The sequence below is a fragment of the Mytilus trossulus genome, chromosome 7 (genome assembly GCF_036588685.1).
Source record: "Mytilus trossulus isolate FHL-02 chromosome 7, PNRI_Mtr1.1.1.hap1, whole genome shotgun sequence".
Classification (NCBI taxonomy): Eukaryota; Metazoa; Mollusca; class Bivalvia; order Mytilida; family Mytilidae; genus Mytilus; species Mytilus trossulus.
The window spans coordinates 43,151,513-43,178,435 of record NC_086379.1 but is presented as its reverse complement, the minus strand read 5'-3'; the positions used below and the strand labels follow the sequence as shown (position 1 = coordinate 43,178,435).

At 31.6% G+C, this 26,923-nt stretch overlaps 1 protein-coding gene across 1 annotated transcript; it reads left to right on the top strand.

The window, feature by feature from the left end:
• The first annotated feature begins 1,393 nt into the window (after positions 1 to 1,393).
• On the top strand, positions 1,394 to 25,682 carry LOC134725112 (fatty acid synthase-like). Its single transcript, XM_063588661.1, has 29 exons — positions 1,394 to 1,506; positions 2,724 to 2,966; positions 4,423 to 4,575; positions 4,919 to 5,092; positions 5,601 to 5,801; positions 6,329 to 6,451; positions 6,898 to 7,128; positions 7,631 to 8,055; positions 8,524 to 8,757; positions 9,408 to 9,597; positions 10,153 to 10,382; positions 10,770 to 11,071; positions 11,781 to 12,163; positions 12,485 to 12,721; positions 13,138 to 13,317; positions 13,628 to 14,819; positions 15,251 to 15,393; positions 16,257 to 16,555; positions 16,995 to 17,352; positions 17,928 to 18,050; positions 18,363 to 18,586; positions 19,040 to 19,378; positions 20,650 to 20,896; positions 21,589 to 21,834; positions 22,319 to 22,654; positions 23,086 to 23,204; positions 23,731 to 23,991; positions 24,835 to 25,080; positions 25,562 to 25,682. Exons 2-29 carry the CDS (start codon positions 2,741 to 2,743, stop codon positions 25,658 to 25,660), a joined length of 7,521 nt encoding a protein of 2,506 aa, XP_063444731.1. The 5' UTR covers positions 1,394 to 1,506; positions 2,724 to 2,740; the 3' UTR covers positions 25,661 to 25,682.
• The last annotated feature ends 1,241 nt before the right edge of the window (positions 25,683 to 26,923 follow it).

The following is a 26,923-nucleotide window of genomic DNA, read 5'->3' as shown; positions in this document are numbered from 1 at the left end:
CCAACTCCCGGACTCCTCTGGATCCACCACTACATTCAACGAAATTTCTCATTCTAGTAATCAGTAAGATATACGCGATCGAAACATGTCAACAGTGGCAGGATCTTTCTAATTAATGCAAGACCGACTAAAAAGTGAACCAAAAGCAAGACAGTATTCTATTTTATCTAAAGCATTTGTAAGTTGTTTGATTTACTTTTAAAACTAATCATCGGCGCTACTTTTGTTCCAATTCCTAACTAGAAAATCAACGGGTTGGGGAGGGGGAGGGTGTGTGTGTCATCAACTGACTTAAAACTGCATGCTTTCGGCTTACATGAATCATAAATTTAGGAGGTAAAAGGCGTATTTTTTTATATGTAAAATAACTTTTAATTTACAAACTTATGGGACACTTAAATTTTGTTTTAATTTAAATATGCATGCTTTGCTTAAAACATATTTTCTGAACTGGCTGTTTTCTTATTAACATGTTAATTAAAGTGTATGTTTCTAGAAAAAAGAAATCATCTGAAAAGTTAGATTAAAGGCTATTTCATTTTTTTTTATATTTTGTCAAAGGGGGATACATATTCACCGTTTTTACACATCTATTTAAAACCAAATAACTTCGGCTTTAAACAATATTTGTCAAATCAACTTCTAATTATAGATGAATAGCAGACATTTCAAAGGTTTTAAGAACTGAAATTAATGTCAATCAGTCAAAGAATTACTAAGAAATACTTCTTGAAATCTTGTTTTTCATTGAGGATATTGGCCGAAAATTGTTGTCCGTTTTTCGGTCCTTTGCGATAAGTGCCGAATTTTGTCTAAGTTTAAAATAATAATCATTTGTTATAAAACTCAGCATTATATTCCGGCATATTTCTTCCATTTCAGTCATCCTTTGAAGTTTTTACACCTCAAAATCATAAAACGGCGAAAATGTGTCCCCGGCGAATATATGTGCATGTGCACCCACTCTACATGTTTTCTACTGGTAATCATTAAATTGTCAAACATTAATTGATACCGACAAAATAGCAAAACTCTATATGATTTACAGTGACACTAGCGGTAACTGCTGAGTAGGCTATTTTTTTTATAAAGCCAGCACTGAAAAAAGGCTATTTTGCCGGCCAGCTGTATTTTTAATAATCATTGTACGAAAAAATGTCTAGAAAGTAATTTTACGTTAAAAGCATGGTTTAACTTGTATTAGATATTCACGTGAATTTTGTTTACTTTCTTGAATGTCCTTTTAAATTAAATTGATAATCGAAGTATTTCAACTCTGACTATCCCATGCGGTTTGTTAAAAATCAGTAAATTTATGCTTTGTTTATGTCGTGGCGCGTTTGTGGTAGACGTGATTTGATTGGACGATAACATATGGCGCTATCAAAGCACACGTGGATTGGTCGAGGGTTTACCATGACCGTCGGATGACTTCTTAAAATTTGTTTGTCAATAAAACTTGTAATAATTAGATTTTTGAATCATTATTTTACATGCAACTGAGAGGTAAGTAACACAAAATTGTAATATACCTCATTAAAAGAACTGACACTTTTTAGAATATTGCATAAATAAGGGGATGCGTCATCCGCAGTCTATTCCGTGTTACATTAAACATGTAAATAACACTCAGTAGGCCAAGGAAAACATTTTATTATATTTTCATGTTCCAAAGAATGTGATAGTTTTCATTCTGTTCATCTAATTCCTTTATTAAGGAGCTACACATTGTTTTATTCTGTATGATAGTATGGTGATTTACTGTATATTTGATAAAAAGTAAAAGAAGCTGTATTTTTTTTAATTTTACAAAAGAAAAAGGGGGGGGTGTATTATAAATTATGGATGCATTTCTTAACCGGTCTAAAATGTCCCATGTTAAACTTTTTCCTCTTCCTACTTGTCTATTTCCAAAACATCACTTCTCTTTACCCTTTATATATCTGTATATGATTACCCCCCCTTTTTTCCTCAAATATCCTGCATCCCCATTTAAAAAAATAAAAATCTCAGCATGAAAGTGTTATTGAAAATATAAACGAGTAATTGCCTACAACTTCGTTACATTTTTTGTAAATTATAGAATATTTATTATTATTTATAAACTATTGACTACTTTTATGTATGATAAAACAGCTTCAGGATTGTAGTATTTATAATAAAATAACAGCAAATACTTTTATTGACAAATCAAGAGGGTGTACGAGATGTAAAAACACCCCCCACCCCTATTTTTAAAATTTTATTTATTTTTCTTCATTGTATTATAATTTTTAATTGTGTGAAAGTTTCATTGTGTTCTAGGGTTGGAATTTACCATTTTCACAATTTCTGGATCTGAGCCTGCAAATGTTTTGACATATCGATCAGTGAGAGGGGGTAGGAGGGGTCCTGATCCCGAAATCCTGAACTTAAAAACACCAGATCCTGAAATCCCAGGCTTAAAAACCTGAAATCCTGAGGTCCCGGAATTTAAAAAAAAAAAGAATTCCCGGATCATGAAAGGGACAATTCTGAAATCCCAAGCTTAAAAAATCTGATCCCGGAGTCCCAATAAAGGTCCTTTTCCCCCTCATCAGTATAAGTTTTAAAAAAAAATCCTAAGAATTGCAGACTTTGGTAGTCTATGATTATATTTAAGATACAGAAAATGATGCATGATATGTGGAGGAGTTATTTTGAAAAGTACTTGAATGATATTATTTCCTTTCTGCTTTAATTAGGAAACTGCTAAAAAGCAATGCCTGCCAGAGTTCCAGATGATGCCCCTCATATTGGGGAGGAGGAAAATTCAAGTTTTGCCACCTTTATCCCAGACATATCTCACCAGGAAACCACAACAGATGATGTTGTTATTAGTGGTATTTCTTGTCGACTTCCAGAATCTGACAACATTGAAGAATTCAGACAACATTTAATAAACAAAGATGATATGGTTACCGATGATGAAAGGAGATGGCCACAAGGTATTTTAAACCCATTAAGTGAAAGTTTTAATTTTTGGTTCAATTTGATTTAGAACATGTGCCCTTCTGAAGGTACAAATATATATGAAATATCAATGAGTAGACACTTAGTCACAAAATTATGAAAATAGGACCATACAAAGAAATTATGTGTGTGTTTGCCCTATCCCCACCTACCCTGAAAATACCTATCTACAGTTACTCAAGATTTTTTTTTGTTCTGATGTGAAAAAGTATACCTCTGGGTAAGGTCGGCAAACCAAAATATTTTTAATTGTGGCCTGGGATTTCTATTTAGATAAGGGAACATTCTCAACATCTGATAATGAATTTCATGTGGTTTACCTGAACAGTATCATAAATAAATAGGTAACACTAAGTAATGAGACATGAAACAGTTATATGGATGATACCCCTTAGGCCAAAAGCTACACATGAAGGTCACATTTAAAAATTGCCTCAGGTTATCAGGTCACTTTAAATCTTCGGAATGTTTTTCAATGAGATGCCAATTTGAAAGGTTACCTAGTTGTGTTGACAATGTTGTAGCAAGATGAACTTTGGTGTGGCTATAAATAAGAATATTTTTTTGCCCTAACCCTACATACCCCCAAAAAAGCTGTCGACTCAATATCTTTTTTAAATTAAAAATGGAGATGAGGAATTCTCAAAGAGACAACAATCGTTCCAAAGAGCAGATAACAGCCATTTTTATAATCTTTAAATGTTTATTTTATGAGTTATATAACATGCCACCAACTCTTTTTAAAGGACATTTTAAACCATTCTCTTATTTAGAAGATAGAATGAGCTATATATGATATAATATGACTAGAGCAGAAATACTAAGAACTCCAGATCTACTCGTATTGTTTTTGAAATCCCAATGTTAGGTATTGTAAAATTCTTTTTGGTAAGATGTTAAAAAATGTCAAATAAGCACTTGAAATAAAATATCAAATGCCTAAATAAGTCATTTTACAGTAATGGATTTAATACATTTTTTTTAAATTTTTTTTTTTTTAATTTTTATTATTTATAACTTCCAATTTACAACATAATATACACAAATATAATAGCAATATATAATATATAAATCTATAGATATTATCTAATCAATACAACTGTCTATTAGGAAGATTTTTTTTTTTTTTTTTTTTTTTTTAAATACAAATATAAGATTAAGAGTAAAGCAGTTTGAACACCGGGGAGAGAGAGAGATATAAAGAGAAAGAGAGTGAAAGAGAATAGTGTGATGAGTTTTCAAAATGATACATCTAGAAATAGAATTCTATTTTAGTATAGTGATGGATTAAATTGGTTACCTACCTATACACACAAATGTACCTACATACCGGTACCTTTATTTTCATCCTTGTATACTCATACCTCTGTGTGAACAGAAATACTGGTGCATGTAAACAATGTAAACATTTATATTTTCACTATCTTTAAGGATTGTATGGTTTACCTCCAAGAAATGGAAAGTTGAAAGATATTACAAAATTTGATGCAGCATTCTTTGGTGTCCATCCAAAACAGGCCAACAGTATGGACCCCCAGCTGAGGTTATTGCTTGAAGTTACATATGAATCCATAATAGATTCAGGTAATTAATTGATGTTTGCCAATTACTTTTCTAGGACAAGATTAATTTAGATTTTAATATAGCTTTGACTTTTGCACACCCTTGAATTACTAGCAGACCTGGTGGAATTTTAAACTAGTTTCATAATTTTAAGTAAGAGTTGATTGCAACAAAACAAAAGTTTTGACCTTTTAATATTCCCATTCATTTTTTGTAAAATAAAAAAAAATATGCCAAAAGTTTGACATGCACTTAATTAAAGATCTATAATTCTGAGTCTGTGCAAAATCTGTATAGAAGTGATATTTGTTTATTGAGCATATTTTTGACATTTTAAAGAAATTTATCTCTTTATCTATTCCAGGAGTTAACCCAGATACCATAAGAGGATCTAAGACAGGTGTTTTTATAGGTTGTAGCGCCTCAGAGGCGCATGATGCTTGGTCATGTGACCCAGAGAAAACCGTTGGTTACAGTATGACAGGATGTACCAGATCAATGTTTGCCAACAGATTGTCTTTCTTTTTTGACTTCAAAGGTTTGTTGAATATACATGTGTGAGGATATTCATTCTGATGAAGAAAACAAAAGATGCAAAAAAAACATATAATATAAATTAGCACATGTACAAGAAAAGCACTTGACACTTAAATTATGATAAGATAGCAAAAGAAAAAAAAACCAGCAAGCTCAAATTTTCTTTACCAGCTATTATGAAATCATATGCTCTAAACTCTAAATCGACATTTACATTTAACTTTAAAATCATAAAGCCTGATAGTGCAAAATGTACTTAATTAATTTATATATATTGTGCCTAATGCAGGACAAATGCAACATGACAATGTAAGTTGAGTTAAGAGTTCTAACTGAAATAGAGATTTAAAAAAAAAAAAATTTGCATATCTTTAATCAAAAGCTGTTATAAGAACAAGTTATACTTCTTGGTTTGAAGTAATGCAGATATATTGAATCCTAATGACTGTCTGTTTTACAATTGGGGAGAATGCCATATATATATAATTAGTTTTCATTAAATATTTCAGGTCCCAGTTTTGCCATAGACACTGCCTGTTCCTCTAGCTTATTAGCTATGGATCAAGCATTACACAGCATTAGACAAGGTCACTGTGATTCAGCCATTGTGGGTGGTTGTAATTTATGTCTAAAACCAACTACATCACTACAGTTCCAGAAACTTGGAATGTTGTCACCAGAAGGAACTTGTAAATCTTTTGATGCTTCAGGTAGGATTTCAGTTTTATAAATATTGTAAAAACATTTTTTTTTGTTGGTTTAGGTCATGTTTGAGTATCCCAATTTCAGCATGAGCTCGATGATATGGAATCTCTTGATCCAAAATGTTCAAAGACCTAGTTTTTTGGTACATAGATAAAAAAAGAAATTAGAAATTCTTTATTCAACCAATCATGGACCCATGAGTGATTTAAATTTCATACACTGATTACAATTTTTTTTTCTGACAATAAAATATTAAAATGAAGGTTATAGAACAATGGATAGTCAGTGCAGGAACATGAGAGTAAAATGATAGCAGGGGAGACAATCAATTAGTATTGCACGATTAGTTCCCTTTGAACTTTATCTCTTATAGACTTTCAATATATATTTATGTGCAATACATTGTATATGATTGGAATTTAGAAACAGGAATCTCGCAGAGCATTTCTATTGTTTTATAGCTTGTTTTGATAAATTTATATGAATTGGTGATGTTGTAATAAAGTAACGGGATTTATTTTATTATTTGTAGGAGATGGATATTGCAGAAGTGAAGGTGTTGTAGCTATTTATTTACAGAAACAAAATATTGCCAAGAGAATATATTCCACTATTGTTAATTCAAAGACTAACTCTGATGGCAGCAAAGAACAAGGTAATCTATCAAATTATTACTTATTATATTTCATGTTTTTAGACAGAGTATTTAGTTATTTAATTCAGAAACTACAAAATTGGTATCTACAAATATAAATGAATCCACAGTAGTTTTTTTTTTATTGATTACCAATAGGCTGAGTTTAAATATGTAAACTTTCCTGAAAAAAGCACATTGACAATAGAAAAACACAAACTCTTGACTTTGCATAAATACTGTAAATTCAAAAATTATTGAGTGCATTTATTATTAAGACTTTGTCATTTTAGACGGAAAAGTGATTTTATCTTTTTTCGATTTTGAGAAAATCCTGTTTAATTCATATGAAATATTTCAAAATATTAAATTATTGCCTTTACACATCTGTTGCATTTTTCTCAATAGTAAAAACCTCGCAATAGTTTCTGAATTTACAGTATAAAAACTAATGATTTTATTTCCAGGAATCACCTTTCCTTCTGGTTACGTACAGAAACAGTTATTAAATGACGTCTACAGTGAAGCCTGTATTGATCCTGCCTTGGTAGAGTATGTAGAGGCTCATGGAACTGGTACTAAAGCTGGTGACCCACAGGAGCTTAATGCTATCTGTGATGTGTTTTGTAAGGACAGGTCAACACCACTTTTGATTGGTTCTATCAAATCTAATATGGGCCATCCAGAGCCTGCTTCAGGTGTGTACATTTATTTTTTGATACCAGAGTTCTCTAAAAGGGGGTCTTAGGAATTTGACCACCAAAATTTTACAAAGAATGATAACACTTTTAGTACTTTGCAATAAAAATGATAATATAGGCCTACAGATTTTCTGCAAGAACCATCAGAGAAAAATGATTTTAAGAACTCTGTAATATTAGTTCCAGAGAGAGTGACTATGTGAACTCCTTGCTATAAATTCCAATAAAACTTTTAAATATAGATTAGTAAAGCAAGCACATAGAATTAAGAAGTACAAATTGAATTTAACATTGGAGAAAAAGAGAGGAGAAAACACACGTTCAGGTTTACATATTGTAGCTTTTTCAGGGGGGTATAAATACAACTGTTATAGAATTGATTTTCTCACTTATGATGAAATAAATGGTTTCATTTTTCAAAGAAAATAATTATAGAAAAACAATACATGTGTTCTTGTATTTTAGAATTCAATTATTAATTGATATTAATGCATTATAGGTTTGGCAGCAGTAACAAAACTAATAATTGGTATGGAGGACAAACAAATGCCAGCAAATCTACACTATAAATCACCAAACACTGACATCCCAGGTCTAACTGATGGCAGATTAGAAGTTGTAACAGAAAGAACACCTCTAAATGGTGGTCTAGTGGCCGTAAATTCTTTTGGATTTGGAGGTTCAAATGTTCATGCAGTATTAAAACCAAATGTTGACAGAGACACTAATGCCTGTGATCTATCTAAAAGACTTTTTCTGTATTCTTCAAGAACAAAACAGGGTTTAGAGAAATTTCTCTCATCAGCCGAGGAGCAAAGCAAAGACATTCATTTTCATTCTCTACTGAATGGATCAAGGAACTGCAATCATATGTACAGAGGTTATAGTGTTCTTAATGCAGAAAACAAAATTCAAGAAATTCAGGTAGGACCATAGTAACCAGGATCTTCAATGTCATGATTCTTAAATTGATAAAGCTAAATTCAGACAAATGGTACATTTATTTGTCTGCCTTGTGAATTCGCTCATCATTCAGTCTGTATGTATGTCTGTCCATCCTGTTTAATCAGTGTTTATTTTTTCCATGAAGTTGTGATCACATCAATATAAAAATAACATAGTAATCATGTTCATTATTTTGTAGAAATGCTTTTTACTGTTTACTTAATTAACTGTTGAATTAGGGAATTAGACTTTATTTTCAGTTCACTTATTTAAACTTGAACATTAGATGGTATAAGTGAAACATTGTTTTAAATAATTCTTCTATTTTTGTTCAATCAAATAATTGTATTGACAATTTTTTTTGTGCAAAAATTCAATGAAATCTTTTGTTGCTGTATAAAGTTAAATTGATAAATTTTAATGCTACATTGTGGTTTTTTTTTACAGTCAGTACCACAAGATGAGAAACGTCCAGTTTGGTTTGTCTTTGCTGGCATGGGAACTCAATGGTGCGGTATGGGTAAAATGATGATGGTGGTTCCTAAATTTAAGAAGTCTATATTGAAGTCTGATGGAGTGCTAAGAGTATATGGTGTAGAACTTTACAAGTTATTGACGGAAGGGACAGAGGAGGATTTTAATGATACAATCAATTCTTTTGTTGGGATTGCTGCAATACAGGTATTTTGATACAAGATTAAGGTGGTACCTAACACTACAGGGAGATAACTCTGTAAAATCAACTAAACGTTTTAATTATTTTGTGTTGTTTAGGGAATATTAAGCATCGCATTGATCAAAATTAGTGTTTGCCAAACTGCTATTTAACCAGTGAAATTTTTCTGATAAATTGGTTGGTTCAAATTTTTTGAAATTTTTATATTTTTGTCAAAGGGTCAAAGTAAATATTTTGTTAAAATTTTATGAAAATTAAATGAGCCAAATAAATTTTAGTCAAGGTGTTGGGTACCAACCACCTTAAGTTAAGTTTTCCAAAAAATAATTTGCTTTGCCTAAATATGAATGCATGTTGTAGTTTGTTTGGAGTCGTGAATTAAACGGGGGAAACTTGTGTTATGTGTTGAAACAGTTGAAAGCTATGATACATGCAGTTCCTGTATCTAATTCTGACATCTAAAATAAAATTGATATTATATAATTGGTTCCATAATTTTATTTTGACTGTTCTCAAATTCAAATAAGAAAATGGAAAAATAAAGAACAGGTTGGTCTTAAAGAACCTGTTTTGGACCTTAGTTGACACAAAATATATTCCATCAGATGTCGATATATTAACCATCAGTTTTTCTAAAAATATTTGCATATTTTAGGTGGCATTGGTTGATGTTATTTTGGCCATGGGTATCAACCCAGATGGTATAGTTGGACACTCAGTAGGAGAATTGGGATGTGCCTATGCTGATGGTTCTCTCACATCAGAAGAGGCTGTTCTTGCAGCTTACTGGAGAGGTAGATGTATCAAAGAGGCAAAATTGCCACCAGGTGGCATGGCAGCTGTTGGTATGTTTCAATAGAGTTTTTATAGTTGATAATGTCAGAACAAAATCAATATATTTCTTAAAATAATTACCATATTTAAAAAAAATTAAATCAAACAGTTCACTTACTATACATTTCTATAATATATATGCTATATTTTTTTCTTTTATTGTTGCTAATAGAGAGAGACATTTTTTATGCATCCCTTATACTCACACCATTTAGAAAATCCATTAACTGGACGACTTTTCTCTGTAAGTTCTTTCTAGCCTTTTTTGTGGCAACCTTATTTTCACAATTTTCTAATTAGTTGGGGAATTTATTAGACGAACCAATTTTGACATATTCACAACAATTTATATTCATGTTATCTTTCTACATGCCAAAAAATTTGCACCTAAAAATTATTAATTTAACAGGTTTTTTTTATGATTATAGAATTTCACTGTACTTTTTTTTTTGTAACACCATTTGAATATTATTGCCAGTAGTAATTTTATTTTCTTTAAAAAAATTTTTTTTTTCATATCTATTAATTTTTAATTGTTATAATATTATAGATATTTTTTCTTTTAGGTTTGTCATGGGAAGAAGCCAGACAACAATGCCCACCAGGTGTTGTACCTGCCTGTCATAATTCAGAAGATACAGTTACAGTATCAGGACCTGCAGCTGCAGTATCAGAGTTTGTTAAAGAACTTAAGGGGAGACAAATCTTTGCCAAGGAAGTCAACAGTTCTGGTGTAGCCTTCCATTCTTATTACATGGCACAAACAGCACCAACACTTAAATCTGCTTTATTAAATGTAAGTAAGGGCAGAAAGGTCAAAATGAATATACAAATATGTCTCAACATTCTGATGCATCATGGATGTTTTCAGTAATATCAAGTATGCTTTCTGATGCTATTTGAGAGTTTTAAATTGTTTTTCTCTAAGTAAAAATACTATTGAATAAAAAGATGTAAAAATTTAATATTGCATTTATGGGACTTGAAAAAAATGATAAGCATGTAAATCATTGTAAAAGGAGTGAAATACTTTTTAAGGCAAAATTTGAAGTAGATGTGAAATTATTGAAAATATTTTGTTTCATTGCCTTATTAGCATAAAGGTTTGTCCAATTCAATTTTGAGATCATTTTATCAGATAATTTCATTATTTATCTAAAAAATGACCCATTTTATCTTTCAGATAATTGTTCCTAAACCAAGAAGCAAGAAGTGGATAAGTTCATCTATCCCAGAATCCAACTGGCACTCAGACCTAGCCAAATATTCATCTGCTGAGTATCATGTCAACAACTTAGTTAGCCCTGTTCTGTTCCAGGAGGCCCTGAAACATGTACCTCACAATGCTGTTGTCATAGAGATAGCACCTCATTGTTTACTTCAGGCCATTTTGAAGAGATCTCTTGGACCAAAGTGTACTTTTGTTGGACTAATGAAAAGAGGTCATCAGGATAATGTAGAATTCTTCCTGACGAGTCTTGGAAAGTATGTTAATTTTTGAAACTTTTAGTTCGATAACAGAAATTTTGAATTTGAAATTCCATACCCGCCAACTTTTCAAAATGGGGGTTTTGCATGCAAGGTGGCTGTCAGAGTCCAAAAAAAAACTTCAAGGGGTCCTTCAAATACATTTTAATGTTGGTTTTTTGGCTTCTTCATACTTTTATAAGCCTTAAGTCGTTAAAAATTAATTGTTTTGTTTAAAATTGTGGATAAAATTGCTCTTTCAAAATTTCAATTTGGGAGCCTCCATAGGGGAAATCCCCCTCAAATAGTGACATTTGGCAGGTATGAAATTCATGTACATGAGATAATCTCTTCAGTATGCTACATGTACAGAAAATAAACAGAACAGTTATTTTACAAAACAATATGCGCATTTTAATGGAATATATAAGGGACACATTCAATGGTCTTGGTTCTGATGTCATATTTTCAGACCAAGTAAGTGGACTTCTAAGGCTGCTGTCATGATGATCAACCATAAAATTTGTTGGATATTTAATAAGTTGGTACAGAAAGTAAACTTGGCGGTACTGAAACACATTAATTTATCCAAATAGAATATAAAAAGATGAACAAAAATAATCCACAATTAATAATGTTTTCAATATGAAAACAAACATATTAAACTTCCCAGCAGGATTTGTATGAAACAATCTCACTTGTTAATTTTTGAATTTTACTTTTTCAGATGCTTCCTTAATGGAGTGAACATGGACCCATTAAAGCTTTGTAATCCAGTTAAATTTCCAGTACCTAAAGGAACCCCAATGATTTCTCCCTTGGTAGGATGGGATCATGAAGTATCGTGGGATGTACCGGCAGCTGAAGATTTCCCAACAGGGACATCAGGATCACATGGTGGTGCCACCTATGAAATTGACATTTCATCAAATTCTCCTGACAATTATCTGATTGGTCATACCATTGAGGGGCGTGTTCTGTTCCCTGCTACTGGTTACTTAGTATTAGCCTGGAGATCACTTGCTAAGATGAAAGGTTACATGTATGATGAAATGCCGGTCAAGTTTGAGAATGTCAATATATACAGAGCCACTATTTTGCCATCTGAAGGTGAGCTTATGTAAAAGTTATTATATGGGGATTTTTTTGGGGATCATCTCTCTCATATTCTGTTTTTTCTAATGTGCATTATACATTTTTTCTTTAATCATATTTTCCATAACTGGTTGATCATTATTATTCTTTCTTATGTGGTTCCAATGATCTTAAGTTTTTCATTTGTCAAAATTCAATTAAGACATCAAATTTCTTGTTTAAAATCATGATGATTTATGAATGAGCTCTTGATGAAATTAAAATAGAATTTACCAAATGCTAAGATAAAAATGGTTGAAATTTATAAATAATTGATAAATGTTCTTATTTTACTAGGCAAAGTAAAGTTGAAAGTGAATATAATGGAATCATCGGGATCTTTCGAAATCACAGAGAGTGATACATTAGTATGTAGTGGAAGTATATCAGTGTTATCTGCCCCTGTTGAGACGGTGGACCGGAACCAAGAGGAAGAATTACCTCTGACATCATCTGATGTGTATAAGGAGTTGAGGCTCAGGGGATATGATTATGGACCGGACTTTAGAGGCATTCTACGAACAAATATTGAAGGTATTAGAGATAAAATAACAATTTTTTATAAGCTTTTATGCAAAACCACAGAATCAAATATTCACGAAAATACAATATTTCTTTAATCCACGAAAATATATGAATCCACAGTGGATGATCTTGTATTATTGAGGCTCTAGATGGGGTTTACAGAATTGAGAATAATTCATAAAAACAAATAACAGAATAAAGGGCCCAAAAATAAAAAAATACAGATAAACGAAAAAGCCTAACATATAGTGGATAGAGAATAATGGGTGTTGAAATGTAAGGAATAGAGAAAAATGGTCTTAATATTAAAAACAAAACAAATGAAGGACCCCCATCCTGACCTCATAATTGCTTAATATTAAGAGTCAAAAGCCTATTTAAGGTATTTTATAGCTATGTACAATTATTTAAATGACTAATTATAGGTGACACGGGTGAATTGTTATGGAATGGTAACTGGGTGTCGTACATAGATACCATGCTACAGATGTCAATATTGGGCGTGTCTGATGGTTGTCTCAGGCTACCCACCAGGATTACTGCCATGTCTGTGGATCCCACCATCCAGGAGAACCATGTGTATCAAACAAATGATGGCCACAGTGGTATGTACTTTTGTTTTAAAGTTCGGAATATTTTTTGTTTATAGTATTTTTACTAAATTAAAAACTTGGATAACTAATGAAATAATGCAGTAAATGAGTAACTTTGCTTTCGTTTTTTGTCAAATGTTTATAAGGATTTTGTGTGATTCTTGAGATAACTTCTCTTATGCATATCTTTTATTTTCCTCTTTTTGTCAATGTTTGTCCAAAATTTTGTTTATTTCTTAAAAGTAAGTTAAAGTATTCATAAATATCTTGATGTGCCATGTAAGTTATTATTGCTTAAGAAAAAAAACTAAATATTTTTCAGTGACGTTTGTAAAAATTGACAAAGATCTCAACACTTGTAATTCTGGTGGAGTTGAAATTCTTGGTCTCCATGCCACAGTGGCACCACGGCGGCATCAACAAGCTGAACCAGTGCTGGAGGAATATTGTTTTGTGCCCTATACGTGCAATAACCTTATAAACAATGATCACCAAAAATATATAAATAGCTGTTCTGCTTATGCTGTTAATAGGCTTATGATGAGGTGTAACAATAAATTGAACCACTCAAAAGTTGACCCTGTTAAAATCTTCTTGGAACAACTGGAGAATGGAAATTTCATGTCTGAAAATGCTGCTGAATTTGAACAATTAGATGGCGATTTATATTTGAAATTAAGAAGCATTTTTGAGGAACTTGATGATAGTGGAATCGAAAATGGACATTTAGATTCAGAAGTTGATATGAGTTCCTTAATGTCTCATCCGGAAATACTCAAACCTTGTTTAGACATTGTCATTGAAAATAGTCTGTCTCACTCATTCAATATTCTAGAAGTTGGTGCCAGCAGAAGATCAATGTATGATAACATCGTCCCATTGGTCAATTCTCAACCAATGATAAATGTCGCTTATTCTGTAGCTGATAAAAAGGGCAATGAAATGGAGAATTCTGAGCATGATTTAGATTTTGTCGAATGGGATATTACATCAAATCCTCCTTCAGATTTGAAAAAAGTTGACATTTTAGTTGCCAGGAATGTTCTTCATAAAGAAAGCAATATTGCAAAAACATTATCAAATCTGTCGTCTGCAATTACAGGAAATGGCTTTATTCTGATAGAAGAAATAACAAATAATTTTCCTATAGCGTTTTCTGTAGACCAACTTTGGCAAGATGTACTTCAAATTGATGATGAACGTAGCTGCTACTGCTATTGTTCTGAGCAGCAATGGTGCAAGATATTTGAAGAAGCTGGATACGAAATAATTTTCAAACGTTCTTCTCATTTGTCCACATTGTTCTTGGTCCGTCCAAGTAGAAATGCTATTAAAGACGTGGTAAAAGAAGTTCTTGTTGATGATTTGAATGGCTCCTGGTTTAATACCATGAAACAGGAAGTGATGAATGTACAAGACAAGAATCTTTGGATGTTTGTGAACTCTGAACCTTTGAATGGAATTATGGGAATGTTTAACTGTCTGAAGCAGGAACCTGGTGGAGAAAAGTTGAGGTAACTAAAATTTTACTATTTGTATTTACAAATATTGCAAAGAAGCAGAGTTATTAAAGAAACATGAATTTTATACAGTACCTTTCTTGTTTTTATCAAAGCCATGATGAGTTTATCTTCTTAGGTCATTCATAATTTTAACTTGTTGAGTATTTTATGTTATTTGTTCAGCCATTAGCATTCAAACTTTTTTTTAAAAGCTAAAACCAGAAAGTTGATAAATACCTGAAATATTTATCTTTTATTTTTTAAAGCAATTTTTTTCAAGCTTTACTTCTTATCAATTTGCAATGAATTCCATGTATATGTTAATTTTAGGTGTATTTTCAACTGTGCATTCGTTTCTGTCAGTATGTGTGTTATGTTTTGAAGAGCTAATACCTGTTTCAAAAATGAACTTGCAATGAATTTCATGTATATGTTAATTTCAGGTGTATTTTCAACTGTGATAAGACTATGCTGGATGTTTCAGTAGAAAACGAAAATTTTAAACAACTTAAACAAAAAGACCTGATGGTAAATGTTCATAAAAATGGAGAATGGGGATCTTTCAGACATCTCCCAATAAAGAAAGGTAAGTGTTGTATAAGTTAACTATTTAGAGAAAGAAGGACATTAAAAGTTTTTATACGACCCCAAAAAATTTTTGGGATCGTATAATGGTATGATGTCGTTGTCTGCGTCGTTGTCATCCGAAGACACATTGGTTTCCGGATAATAAATTGTTTAAGTGAATAGATCTGTTTAATCTATGAATTTTTTTCAGAAGGTTCAATATCATGAAAGGAAAGTTGGGATTGATTTGGGGGATGATGGTCCAAACCAATTAGGAATTAAGCGCCCAAAAGGTGCCCAAAACAAGCATTTTTCTTGTTTCAGGATAATAACTCGTGTAGAAGTATTTCAATTGCTCTGAAATCATACCGCAATGAGGATATTTTGTTTACCAATTTTGAAGGGCTTCCTGTTTTTCAAAATTTTTCAAATTTAAAATTTTGAAAAGTTTCAAGAAGAAATCTTCAATTGCACAGTATTGTGCAATAGATTTGTTAGATTTTTTACCACATTAATTTTGTGACAAAAACCTATATTATGTCAAAAATTTTATCACAATCCAAATTCAGACAGAATCAAGCTTGAATATTGTGGCCAAATTTGCCCCAACTGTTCCGGGTTCAACCACTGGGGTCACATTAAGCTGCGCCCTGCGGAGCACCTGGTTAAATTTTCTTTGGATAAAATTTGGTAGGAAGAGTGATGACCTAAATATTATTATAGGATAATATGTCAAGTCTTAAAAATGTTCAGATCCTTCACAGTTTTTCTCTGTTGAGATGCTCCATCTATTAATTTTCTGTGTCTAGTATTATTAAACTGTTCATTTAAAGTGTCTGGTGAAATTTTCAAACCATTCTTTATTCTTTTTTTATTTTTCAGAAATATTACACAATAAAAAGCCATGTCAACATGCATACATCAATGTACAGACAAAAGGAGATTTATCGAGTCTAACCTGGATTGAATCCCCACTCAAGTTCTACAGAGGAGATGACACCAAGCATCTTTGTCATGTCCATTATGCAGCATTGAATTTCAGAGATGTGATGTTAGCAACAGGCAGACTTCCAGCTGATGCTATCCCAGGGGACCTTGCAGCACAAGATTGCATTCTGGGAATGGAGGTATCAGGAGTTGATGAAACAGGGAAAAGAGTTATGGGACTTGTTCCAGCAAAGGTAGGTATTTTGCTTTAATAGAATTTTAAAGTATCAACAAATATTTTTTTTAACGTATGGTTTAGTGTAAACTTGATAATAACTTTGTTGTTGAAGAAAAGTTTTGTAAGATTCATCATGGTTTACTCAAACATGAATTTCATTAAATTTATAGATTTCTACATAAAAAAAATGTTATTACTGAGCAACTTAAAAATGGAACATCTGTTCAGTAAATGATTGTAAATCATTATAATTTGTCAACTATAGTACATTGTACATAGCAAGATTATCTCTTGTGTTCAAAATAAGGGGAAAATCAACATATTTATTTCAAGAAAATGCAAGTCAGCTTTTATGAAAGCTTGCTGTTTGAGAAAATAGCTATTTGATCAATGCAAATTAAACTTCTTAAAAAATCTATTTATACAAAAAATGTAATTTTCAAATTTGATTTTAGGGGCTTGCCACAACAATAGATGTCAGTAAGAAGTTTCTATGGTCTGTACCTGACAACTGGTCTTTAGACGATGCAGCCACAGTACCTGTAGTCTATACAACAGCATACTATGCTTTGGTTGTAAGGGGCAGGATAAAACCTGGTAATCGAGTTCTTATCCACTCTGGTAGTGGAGGAGTTGGACAAGCTGCTATATCTATAGCCCTGCACCATGGCTGTGAAGTATTTACAAGTGTTGGATCAGCAGAAAAGAAGGCATATCTACAACAACAATTTCCCCAGCTTTCTGATAAGCATTTCACTAATTCAAGGTCAACTGACTTCGCCTCACATATAATGAAAGTGACAAAGGGAAAAGGTATGTATATTTTGGGTTTCCCACAATTTATTTTCAGCTATTGATGTGACATTCCCTGTAAAATTAAGAATTTGTATTTGATTAACATTATTATTATTCAAAGGCTGTAGTATTGTATTGTATTGCTTCAGAAATTATTCACAGCAATAGCATACAATTTTGAGAATTTTATATAAAGCTTCATGTGACCATGCTATACCTCAGTATGTGGTTTCACATCGATCTCTCATCAACCACCTCTTGTTTGATGAATAGTTATAAATTTTCATATAAAATGGCTACTATATTTTCACAATTTTTAAGGTCTATGTTTTTGGCAAGGGTTAAAGTCTTGCATGTACATGATGTACAAGTCTTTGCAAAAAAGCAAAAAATAACCTACAAGAGAACATTTCCATGTGTACAGTATATTGAATGCATTTTCATATCTATTGGCCATCCTCTTTCTGTTTACTGAATACACATACGAATATTATTAGTGAGTATAACTGGCAGGGTATTTTGTTTTATTCTGAAATAGGTTAATACAAAATGAAATCTATGACTACTGCATATTCTTTTTTTTCTGCTTGTAGGTGTTGATGTGATCCTTAATTCATTGTCCGAAGAGAAGCTGCAGGCAAGCATAAGAATTCTAGCTCAGCATGGAAGATTCTTAGAAATTGGAAAATTTGATCTATCCAATAATACTCCTTTGGGTATGTATTTTGTAATTCTAGAGATGACTGGGATTTTATTTAAACACTGATACATAGATGAGTTTAAATAATCAAACTTAGTCATCATAAATGAGGGTCTGGATGGTCCAGAATAGAGTATAGAGAAAAATAGGCAAAAATTAGATAATAGAGAACAATTGAGTGTTATAACAAAAAATAGAGAAAATGACTGTAAAAATTATCTCGAATATTTCACTACTTTTATTTGTTTTATTACGTAATGCAAATGTGTTTGCTTATCAAATATTTTCAAACTGACAAAAAATCATGTAATTTTGTATTTTTTTGTAGGAATGGCTGTTTTCCTGAAGAATATCAGTTTCCATGGTATCTTGTTGGATGCTTTGTTTGAAGACGATAACCAGGACTGGTTAGAAGTATCTCAGTTATTGACCAAGGGGATACAATCCGGAGCAGTCAGACCTCTCAAGTCAACAGTGTTCAGCAACACACAAGTGGAAGAAGCGTTCAGATTCATGGCACAAGGAAAACATATAGGAAAAGTTCTTATAAAGGTAAAAAGATATAGGTTACTTTTGATTCATTTATTTTCATTGGTACCAATTTTTAAGGATTTGGGGAAATGGTATATTTGTGAATAATTATTTCATGGGTTTAACAGTATTTTTAATACAAATTAATTACATTGTGCGTTGTTGAGTTCATGGTTGAATACATGGTTCACCTATATTCCCATAGAAGAAAGAAACAGTAAATTTAAAAGCTTTGTGCTTCTTTCTTTCATTTGCTTATATGATGTGATATTGAAATTGCTGATCCAGACTTGGGGCTGCAATTTCTGCCATGAAATTGTTATTAGATGGGTTCAAACTTTATACAGTTGTGTCCTTATTTTTTCTTTTATATTTCTCCAGAATAATTTACGGACTATCTACCTGAAGCAGAAACTATTTCTTTATTCCCCTTTACATTGACCTGTGCTTGATATTATACTTTATCTTTGACAGGTTCAAGATGAATCTACAAATACCACCATTCCAGTGATTCCTGCTCTACCTAGGAGTTACTGTGACCAGAATAAATCATACATTATAACAGGAGGACTTGGAGGATTTGGTTTAGAATTGAGCCAAAGGCTGATCGATAGAGGAGCCAGGAATCTTGTCCTCACATCCAGATCTGGAGTCAAGACAGGGTACCAGGCTAGGAAACTAGAAAAATGGAGACGTAAAGGGATCAATGTTATGATCTCGTCACGTGATATTGTGGATAAACTAGCTGCTACTAAACTTATTGAGGAATCAACTAAATTAGGACCTGTGGGAGGAGTCTTCCATTTAGCTATGGTAAGTATAACTTAGACTAACAGCTTATTTTTACTATACTGTAAATTTATATCAGAAATTATTGCGATATTTTTATTATTGTGAAAAATGCGACAGGGTTATAAAAAAGCTCTTTTCGCAATTTGAAAAAAAAATATAAATATATATGAATTGAGCAGGATTTTTCTCAATATCGCAAAAATTAAAATCACATTTTAGTCTCACATGACAAAACTGCAATAATAAATGCATGCAATAATTTCTAAAGGAGTATGTTCGATAAGGTCCTAAAATGGCCCCCTTTTTTAGCGTAAATTTCAAATTCGGATTTATTGACCCAATATCACGACAAATTATAGCTTATACATTGACTAGATAGGATATAAGCAATTTTGTTGAAATTTTTTCTTTTCTGCATTTCATTATGACGTCACAAGTTGTACTCATATTGATTTTTCACGAAAAAATCAATGAAAACGGGTTAATTACCAAAGATTATTTGACAGGAAACATAGAGCGCATACGTCGACAACAACGATCTTTTAAAATAACGTTTGGGAAGACATTCAACAATGTATTGTTTGAATATTAAGCTTGTCGACGCCTGCGCTCTATGTTTCCTGGTCCTTTATTTGGTTGAAAGCCAGCTGATTTTGTCAAATTTCACCAAAATCCCTTATCTTGACCTTTTTGGGATGTAAAAATCAACGTGTTCGAATTAAACTTTGACAAAAACAGCTCTGTTTAATTTTCTCACATGTCTTTAAGGCAACTTAAAACAATTATTGTTTTGAAACCATGAACTTTATAATTGGGGCCAAATTTAGCACTTACCGAACTTACTCCTTTACAGTACATAAAATAAAAAAAAAACTCTCAACAAGAGACCAAATGACGCAGAAATAATAACTATGATTGTTCTCCAAGATGATTAACTACCTTTATAAAAAAAATTGTTTAACTGTATACCTTGCTGATCCATGTGAGCTAAGGCTCCGTTTTGAAGGCCATAACGTGACCTATAATGGTTTACTTTTGTAAATTGTATTTGGATGGAGAGTTGTCTCATTGGCACTCATACCACATCTTCCTATATCTAGTAAAATTATTGTTCTTTTCAAATGTAATAGAAATAACATAAACAAACATTTTGTTATATATATGCTTATAACATAGTTTGTTTCTTTTCCCTTAAAAATAATTTTAGTGAATTGTATTATGAATACATGTACATGAGTTAATTAACTTTTAAACAAAATTATATAGTATATATTTATTGTTAAAATTTGCAGGTGTTGCAAGATGGATTCTTAGAAAATTTGACAAAAGATAACTTCGATGCAGTTTGCAAACCAAAAGTTTCTGGAACAATCAATTTAGATAAAGCTACTAGACAACTTTGTAACAACAGTTTGGATTGGTTTGTTGTTTTCTCATCTGTGAGCTGTGGGCGTGGCAATGCTGGTCAATCAAATTATGGATATGCTAATTCTGTTATGGAAAGAATTTGTGAAGATAGAAAAGAAAATGGATTTCCAGGTAAAATAGTGTGTTATTTAGACCTAAAGCCAAGGTATGGTATCTTACTTGCGAGTAGGGTAAAGGCAATGAGTCAGGCTTGCCTTGTTTGGTGGCACTAAATACTAAATTTTTTTCAAACGATAAAACAATTTTTGATGCTTTACATTATATATTCTACAGGGAAGGGTTTCAAATAGGGGCTTTTTCCACTCTATTAAATTGGGAACCCATAGTTGTAAACTGTGTTCAGGAGTATTAGAAGGGTTGTTTTGTTCCATTGACAGATAGATTAGTTGTGTATCTACTACCCTTGTCCTGTTTTTTTGCAGTAGCAGCATTCATGTAGCCTTTATAGGGGTATACACAATGCATACCTGCCAACTTTTCAAAATGCCCATGGGGGTTTTGCGTGCAAGATGGCTGTCATAGTCCTAAAAAACATCAAATACATGTTAATGTTTTTTTTGGCGTCTTCATACTTTTATAAGCCTATTGTCATTGTAAAATAAATTGTTTTGTTTAAAATTGTGGACAAAAATTCTCTTTCAAAATTTCAATTCGGGAGCGTCCATGGGGGAAATCCCCCACAAATAGTGACAGTTGGCAGGTATGCACAATGTAGTGTAACTACACTTTTTTTTAAGAAAAACACAGTCTCAAGTCTTTTTAACTGTACAAGTCTTATTTATCTAAATTTCATTTTTTTCTAGGTTTAGCTATACAGTGGGGTGCCATTGGAGATGTGGGTGTAGTTTTGGAAACCATGGGAACCAATGATACAGTAATTGGTGGTACTTTACCACAGAGGATGACCTCATGTTTGAACGTCTTGGACCAGTTTTTAAACCAGTCACAGCCTGTTGTGTCTAGTTTTGTGCCAGCAGAGAAACAACTGAAGAATGTGTCATCAAGTAATGCTCAAGGCAATCTTGTAGAAGCTGTGTGTCATATATTAGGTGATTGTTTTAGTTATATACCAAAAAACTCATGCATTCATATATTTTTTCAGTACAGTTAACCAAACCAAGTACTGCAAAGGAAACAATAAATATGTGAACAAAAATTATATTAAGCTTACCCCAAAATAAAGAATTTCAGTTTTTAGTATAAAAAAAGAAAACAGTCAAAAATGTGAACGAGAGCAATACAACAGTATAAGTACCAAAATACATATTACCAAAGTAGAACTGACAAAACAGGAGCTGTTCCATTATAAAAGATACTAAAAATCCATGATTAATATAAAAAAGAAGATGTGGTATGATTGCCAATGAGATAACTATCCACAAAAGACCAAAATGACACAAACATTAACAATTATAGGTCACCGTACGGCCTTCAACAATGAGCAAAGCCCATACTGCATATAGTCAGCTATAAAAGGCCCCGATAAGATAGCATAGAATCACTTAAATCATGTATTTGTATGTACTGTTTTAGGTGTTAAAGATCCATCTTCAATAAAGGCAGATACCAGTCTTGGTGATTTAGGACTAGATTCACTGATGGGAATAGAAGTCAAACAAACCCTTGAAAGAGATTTTGATATTTCTTTGTCTATGAGAGAAATAAGACAACTGACCATATCCAAATTGAAGGAACTGGCATCCCCTAGTGGTACCTCTGATAAAAGTGGCAAGGAGCAGTCTCCTGATTCACAGAGAAATTATATCCATAGATTTAACATGGATTCCTTGGTGCCAACAGAAAGTCTTGTCCTCATGAAGAAAGTGGAAGGCAGCAGTAAAACAATATTTTTGGTTCATCCAATTGAAGGTAAAGATGATGTATGGTTATAAAAGCTACTAGTTCACATTTAAAACAGAAAATTTTTGAAAATATTGTAATGTACCACTATCGGTCATACAATTGCAACTAATTTTAAAATGTCAAACTAGAATAACAGTGTAAAGTGTAGTTTTTGAGATTTTGACAGAATTGAATCAAGACAAGTGGTATTATACATAGAAACTTCATAGTATTAAATTTGTTCATATACTGGTAAATGGATGAAATCAAATTTTTTTCTCAACTGTCAAAAACTTAGCTTTTTCTGCTTTCAAAGGTAAGAGTAATAGACCTCAAATTTGAAAAAAAAAATTATATAGTGACTATTAAAGGGAAACATACTTAATTTTAGAAAAAAAACCCACAGAAAGTCGTAATAATTTGCATAATTTTTTAAGTTTTTTAATTTCATGTTTCAGGGGACATAACCAGTTTACAGGAAGTAGCTAGTCGTATGACATGTACAGTTTATGGTCTGCAATGTACAAAACATGTGCCAGTAGAATCTGTGTCTGCCATGGCTTCTTATTATATTCAGGTAATATTACAGAAGAAATCTACTTGTAAATTCTTGTACGCTTCAGGCATCATTGGTAAAATATGTTTTCCTTTTTATTTTGTTTTATCTTTTAATTTCCTTCAGTTTTACCAATAGTTGAATGGTTGTTTATTTACCTCCCAAGTAGCAAAACGTAAAGAGTTGAAATTACGAGTCATCAAAAAAACCTAAAACAACCCATTGGATTTGTACCAAGAATATCAGAATGATATGTAAAGAAATAAAAAATAACAACATTGTAACAAGCAAACATTGCAATGCTGCAAGAAAATGAACACTTCTCTCCTCAAATCAGTGCTGCTCCTATTAGATTCTAAAGTTATTTCTCTGAAAGATTCTTAACGAGTGTGAAATCTAAACTTGTGCACAAAGAGGATATTTAGAAATTTTACAATTTGATGTCAGTGTACTTAACACACATTTTCCTATTTTATAACATACTAGTTTGGTGATTTAAAAAATGTTGCATAAGTTAATATCATTAATATTATATTTTAAATTTTAGCAATTAAAAACAGTACAACCCAAAGGACCTTACTTCATTGGTGGATATTCCTTTGGTACAATGGTTGCCATGGAGATGACTCTTCAAATGGAATCGGAACACACAGTAACACACCTGTATTTATTGGATGGGTCACACACTTTTGTATCAACACACACTGGTGCTCACAGGAATGCCAAAACTATTGACAACCAGAATGCAGCTGAAACTGCAGCCTTGATGGCATTCTTAGAGATGTTTTTACCAGGACAAAATGCTGAGGTAAATAAAGCTTGTTGTATGTATGGATTGCCTTTCTAGCTAGGATTATATGTAGACATCTTGTTTTTTCAGGGTATTTTTGTGTTATTTTGTTACTGGCTAATTGAAGTAAAAACACAGCCTTTCTTTTAAATCAACACTCTTAAGGCTTGACTGTAATAGAGATATTGAGAAAAAAAAAAATTCTATCACACAATCAACTCTCCTTTTATTTTTATTTTTTTTATTATTTTTTTAAATTTTACAGAATGTAAATTTCTGTCAATTATTATACCCCCGCTTTAAAAAAGGGGGGGGTATACTGTTTTACCTCTGTCTGTCAGTCCGTCCGTCTGTCCCATGAATATTTTTCGTTGCATTTTTCTCAGAAACTACAATACAAGGATTTCTGAAATTTGGTTTCAGGGTTTATCTAAGTCAGCTATACCGTGTGATGCGTTTTCAGATTGATCACTTGACAACTTCCTGTTTACCGAACACTTGTATGATTTTACACATGATAGCCAAGTTGAAAATTTTCGTCACATTTTTCTCAGAAACTACAATACAAGGATTTCTGAAATTTGGTTTCAGGATTTATATAAGTCAGCTATACTGTGTGATGCGTTTTCAGATTCATCACTCGACAACTTCCTGTTTACCGAACACTTGCATATTTTTACACTATTTATATAATCCACTTGCGGCGGGGGTATCTTCAGTGAGCAGTAGCTCGCAGTTTCACTTGTTTATATTATCTTTTCATATTTTTTTAATGCTTATTTTATAAATTTACAAAGATTGGTATATTTATAGAACTGAGTTAACCATTTTTATCAGAATTTTTTTTTCTTCAATTTTCAGGTCTTCCAAAAACTCCTAGCACAGCCAGACACCGACAACAGAATGCAGTTTACTTCTGAAATACTGATGGCAACAAAATTATTTAAGAGTCAAGATGATATAAAGATGGCTGCCAGGGGATTTTTGCAAAGGTTGATCATATCAGAGATGTATAGGCTTGATGGAATGATTAAGTGTGAAGTGAAGTTGTTAAAAGCGGGAACAAACTCTGATGATTCTGCTACTGAGGATTATGGTGTACAGCAGGTACATAGTCTGTTAAATTATCTACTAGAAATTGGGAAGACACAAATTGACAATGGGGTATCTTGATCAAAATTTATTCATTGTTATTTTGAAAAATCTTAGTACAGACACATGTTTTAAAAGCTTTAGTTTCAATTGACTTACAAGTCAATCAATGGGAGGCTATTGGACAATATGACTTCATGAATTGGTTGGGTAATTTAAAAAAAACCTCAACCCTACCTTTTAATCAAATCTTTACTTTTTGACTTGTCTGATACTTTTGTTGCAAAATCAAGACATTGGGATTCTACATTCTGTCGTTGGCGTCATCGTGGAAGGTGTCCACAAATATTAAATCTGTGCTTAAAGTTGGCAAGATGAAGTTTTATAAAAATGTCTGACACAAAATACCACAAGTTAAAATATTTAATTAAGCACAAAACAGTCAGTTATTAGATAAAAATGTATGTACATTAACATAAGCATTAATTTATTGCAGGTATGCGTGAAGAAAATAGCCATTCATAAAGTTCCAGGAGATCACGAGACATTTGTCAGGGGAGATAATTCCAAAATAACAGCATTACACATCAAATGAGCCGTGTAACAACTATGGTGTTTGTCTTGAAATGAAAGCAATATTTTCCTGATAATCAAAACTGAATTTTGACTTTATATCATATGGCATGGTTGCAGAATAAAATTAAAGATTTTTCCTTTTTTTATGAATTTTTAAAAAGTATTCCAATGGATAGTGCAATGAAAATTATTTATAGAGATAATGCATATTTATAATAATTATTTAAGAAATTGCAGATAACCCCTTTTCCAAAAATATTGAAATCCTCTAATTTTAAATGTGCTGAAATAATTTCATACCAATATATTTCTGCCAAAAATGTCAGTATTTTGTTTTTGTTTTTGTATTTTTATTAATTTATTCATTATTAGTGCATTATTTATATCTTTATTTATCATTATTGGTGCATTTTGTATTACATTATTCATTATTGATGCATAATTTACGTAACATTGAAATGTATTATCCAAATTATAATTCAAGTAATTTTGTTAGGAAAAAAATGTGAAGATATTGAGAGCAAATGAGCAGCTTAATATAAGTATAAAATAAAAATTATAAATTATTAATAAATAATACCTGTTTATTAAGGATGTCAATAAGGCTAAAAATAACCTTACTTTTGAAAACATCTATGTTTCCTCCTCTTGAGAGAAGGGATACAGTTTATACTTATATTTTGTTAAATTAAGGTATAGTTATGAAGAAATGGAATTTTACAGTAATACAAGGGTAACATATTACATATACATTTTATTTTTTCAAGTTATGATTGAGCATCAAATAGAATTGTTTTTGTTTTACTAAATTGTAACAGATATTTGAATATGTTGTATACAATAATTTTGAGATTTAGTTTTGTAAAAAAAATTCTGATAGTGAACTGTCTCGTTGATTTGGAAAGCCCAACAATTTGTTTTTATTCATGTTGATATTTTGCATTATTTTTTTTTGGAACTGAAATGGATGATAATATAAGTAAAACACTTACAAAACATTATCCATTACTTTGATTTGACATAGTTAATTGTGTGAAATTGTCTTTTATAGTAGGTTCACCCAAATGTTTTCAATACTAAAGAATATTTTGAACCATAAAGTTGTTGTGTTACTGTATGTATGCTTAATTTATTTTGTTTCTATTTATATTTGTGAAAGTATTGCATGTAATATTTGTTGTTTGTTTACGAGGTAATTATTTGAGCATTTAGAACAGATGACAAAAAAAAAGTGTTTACTCATTTCTTAATTTACAAATCTGTTTACATGTAAATTTTTATG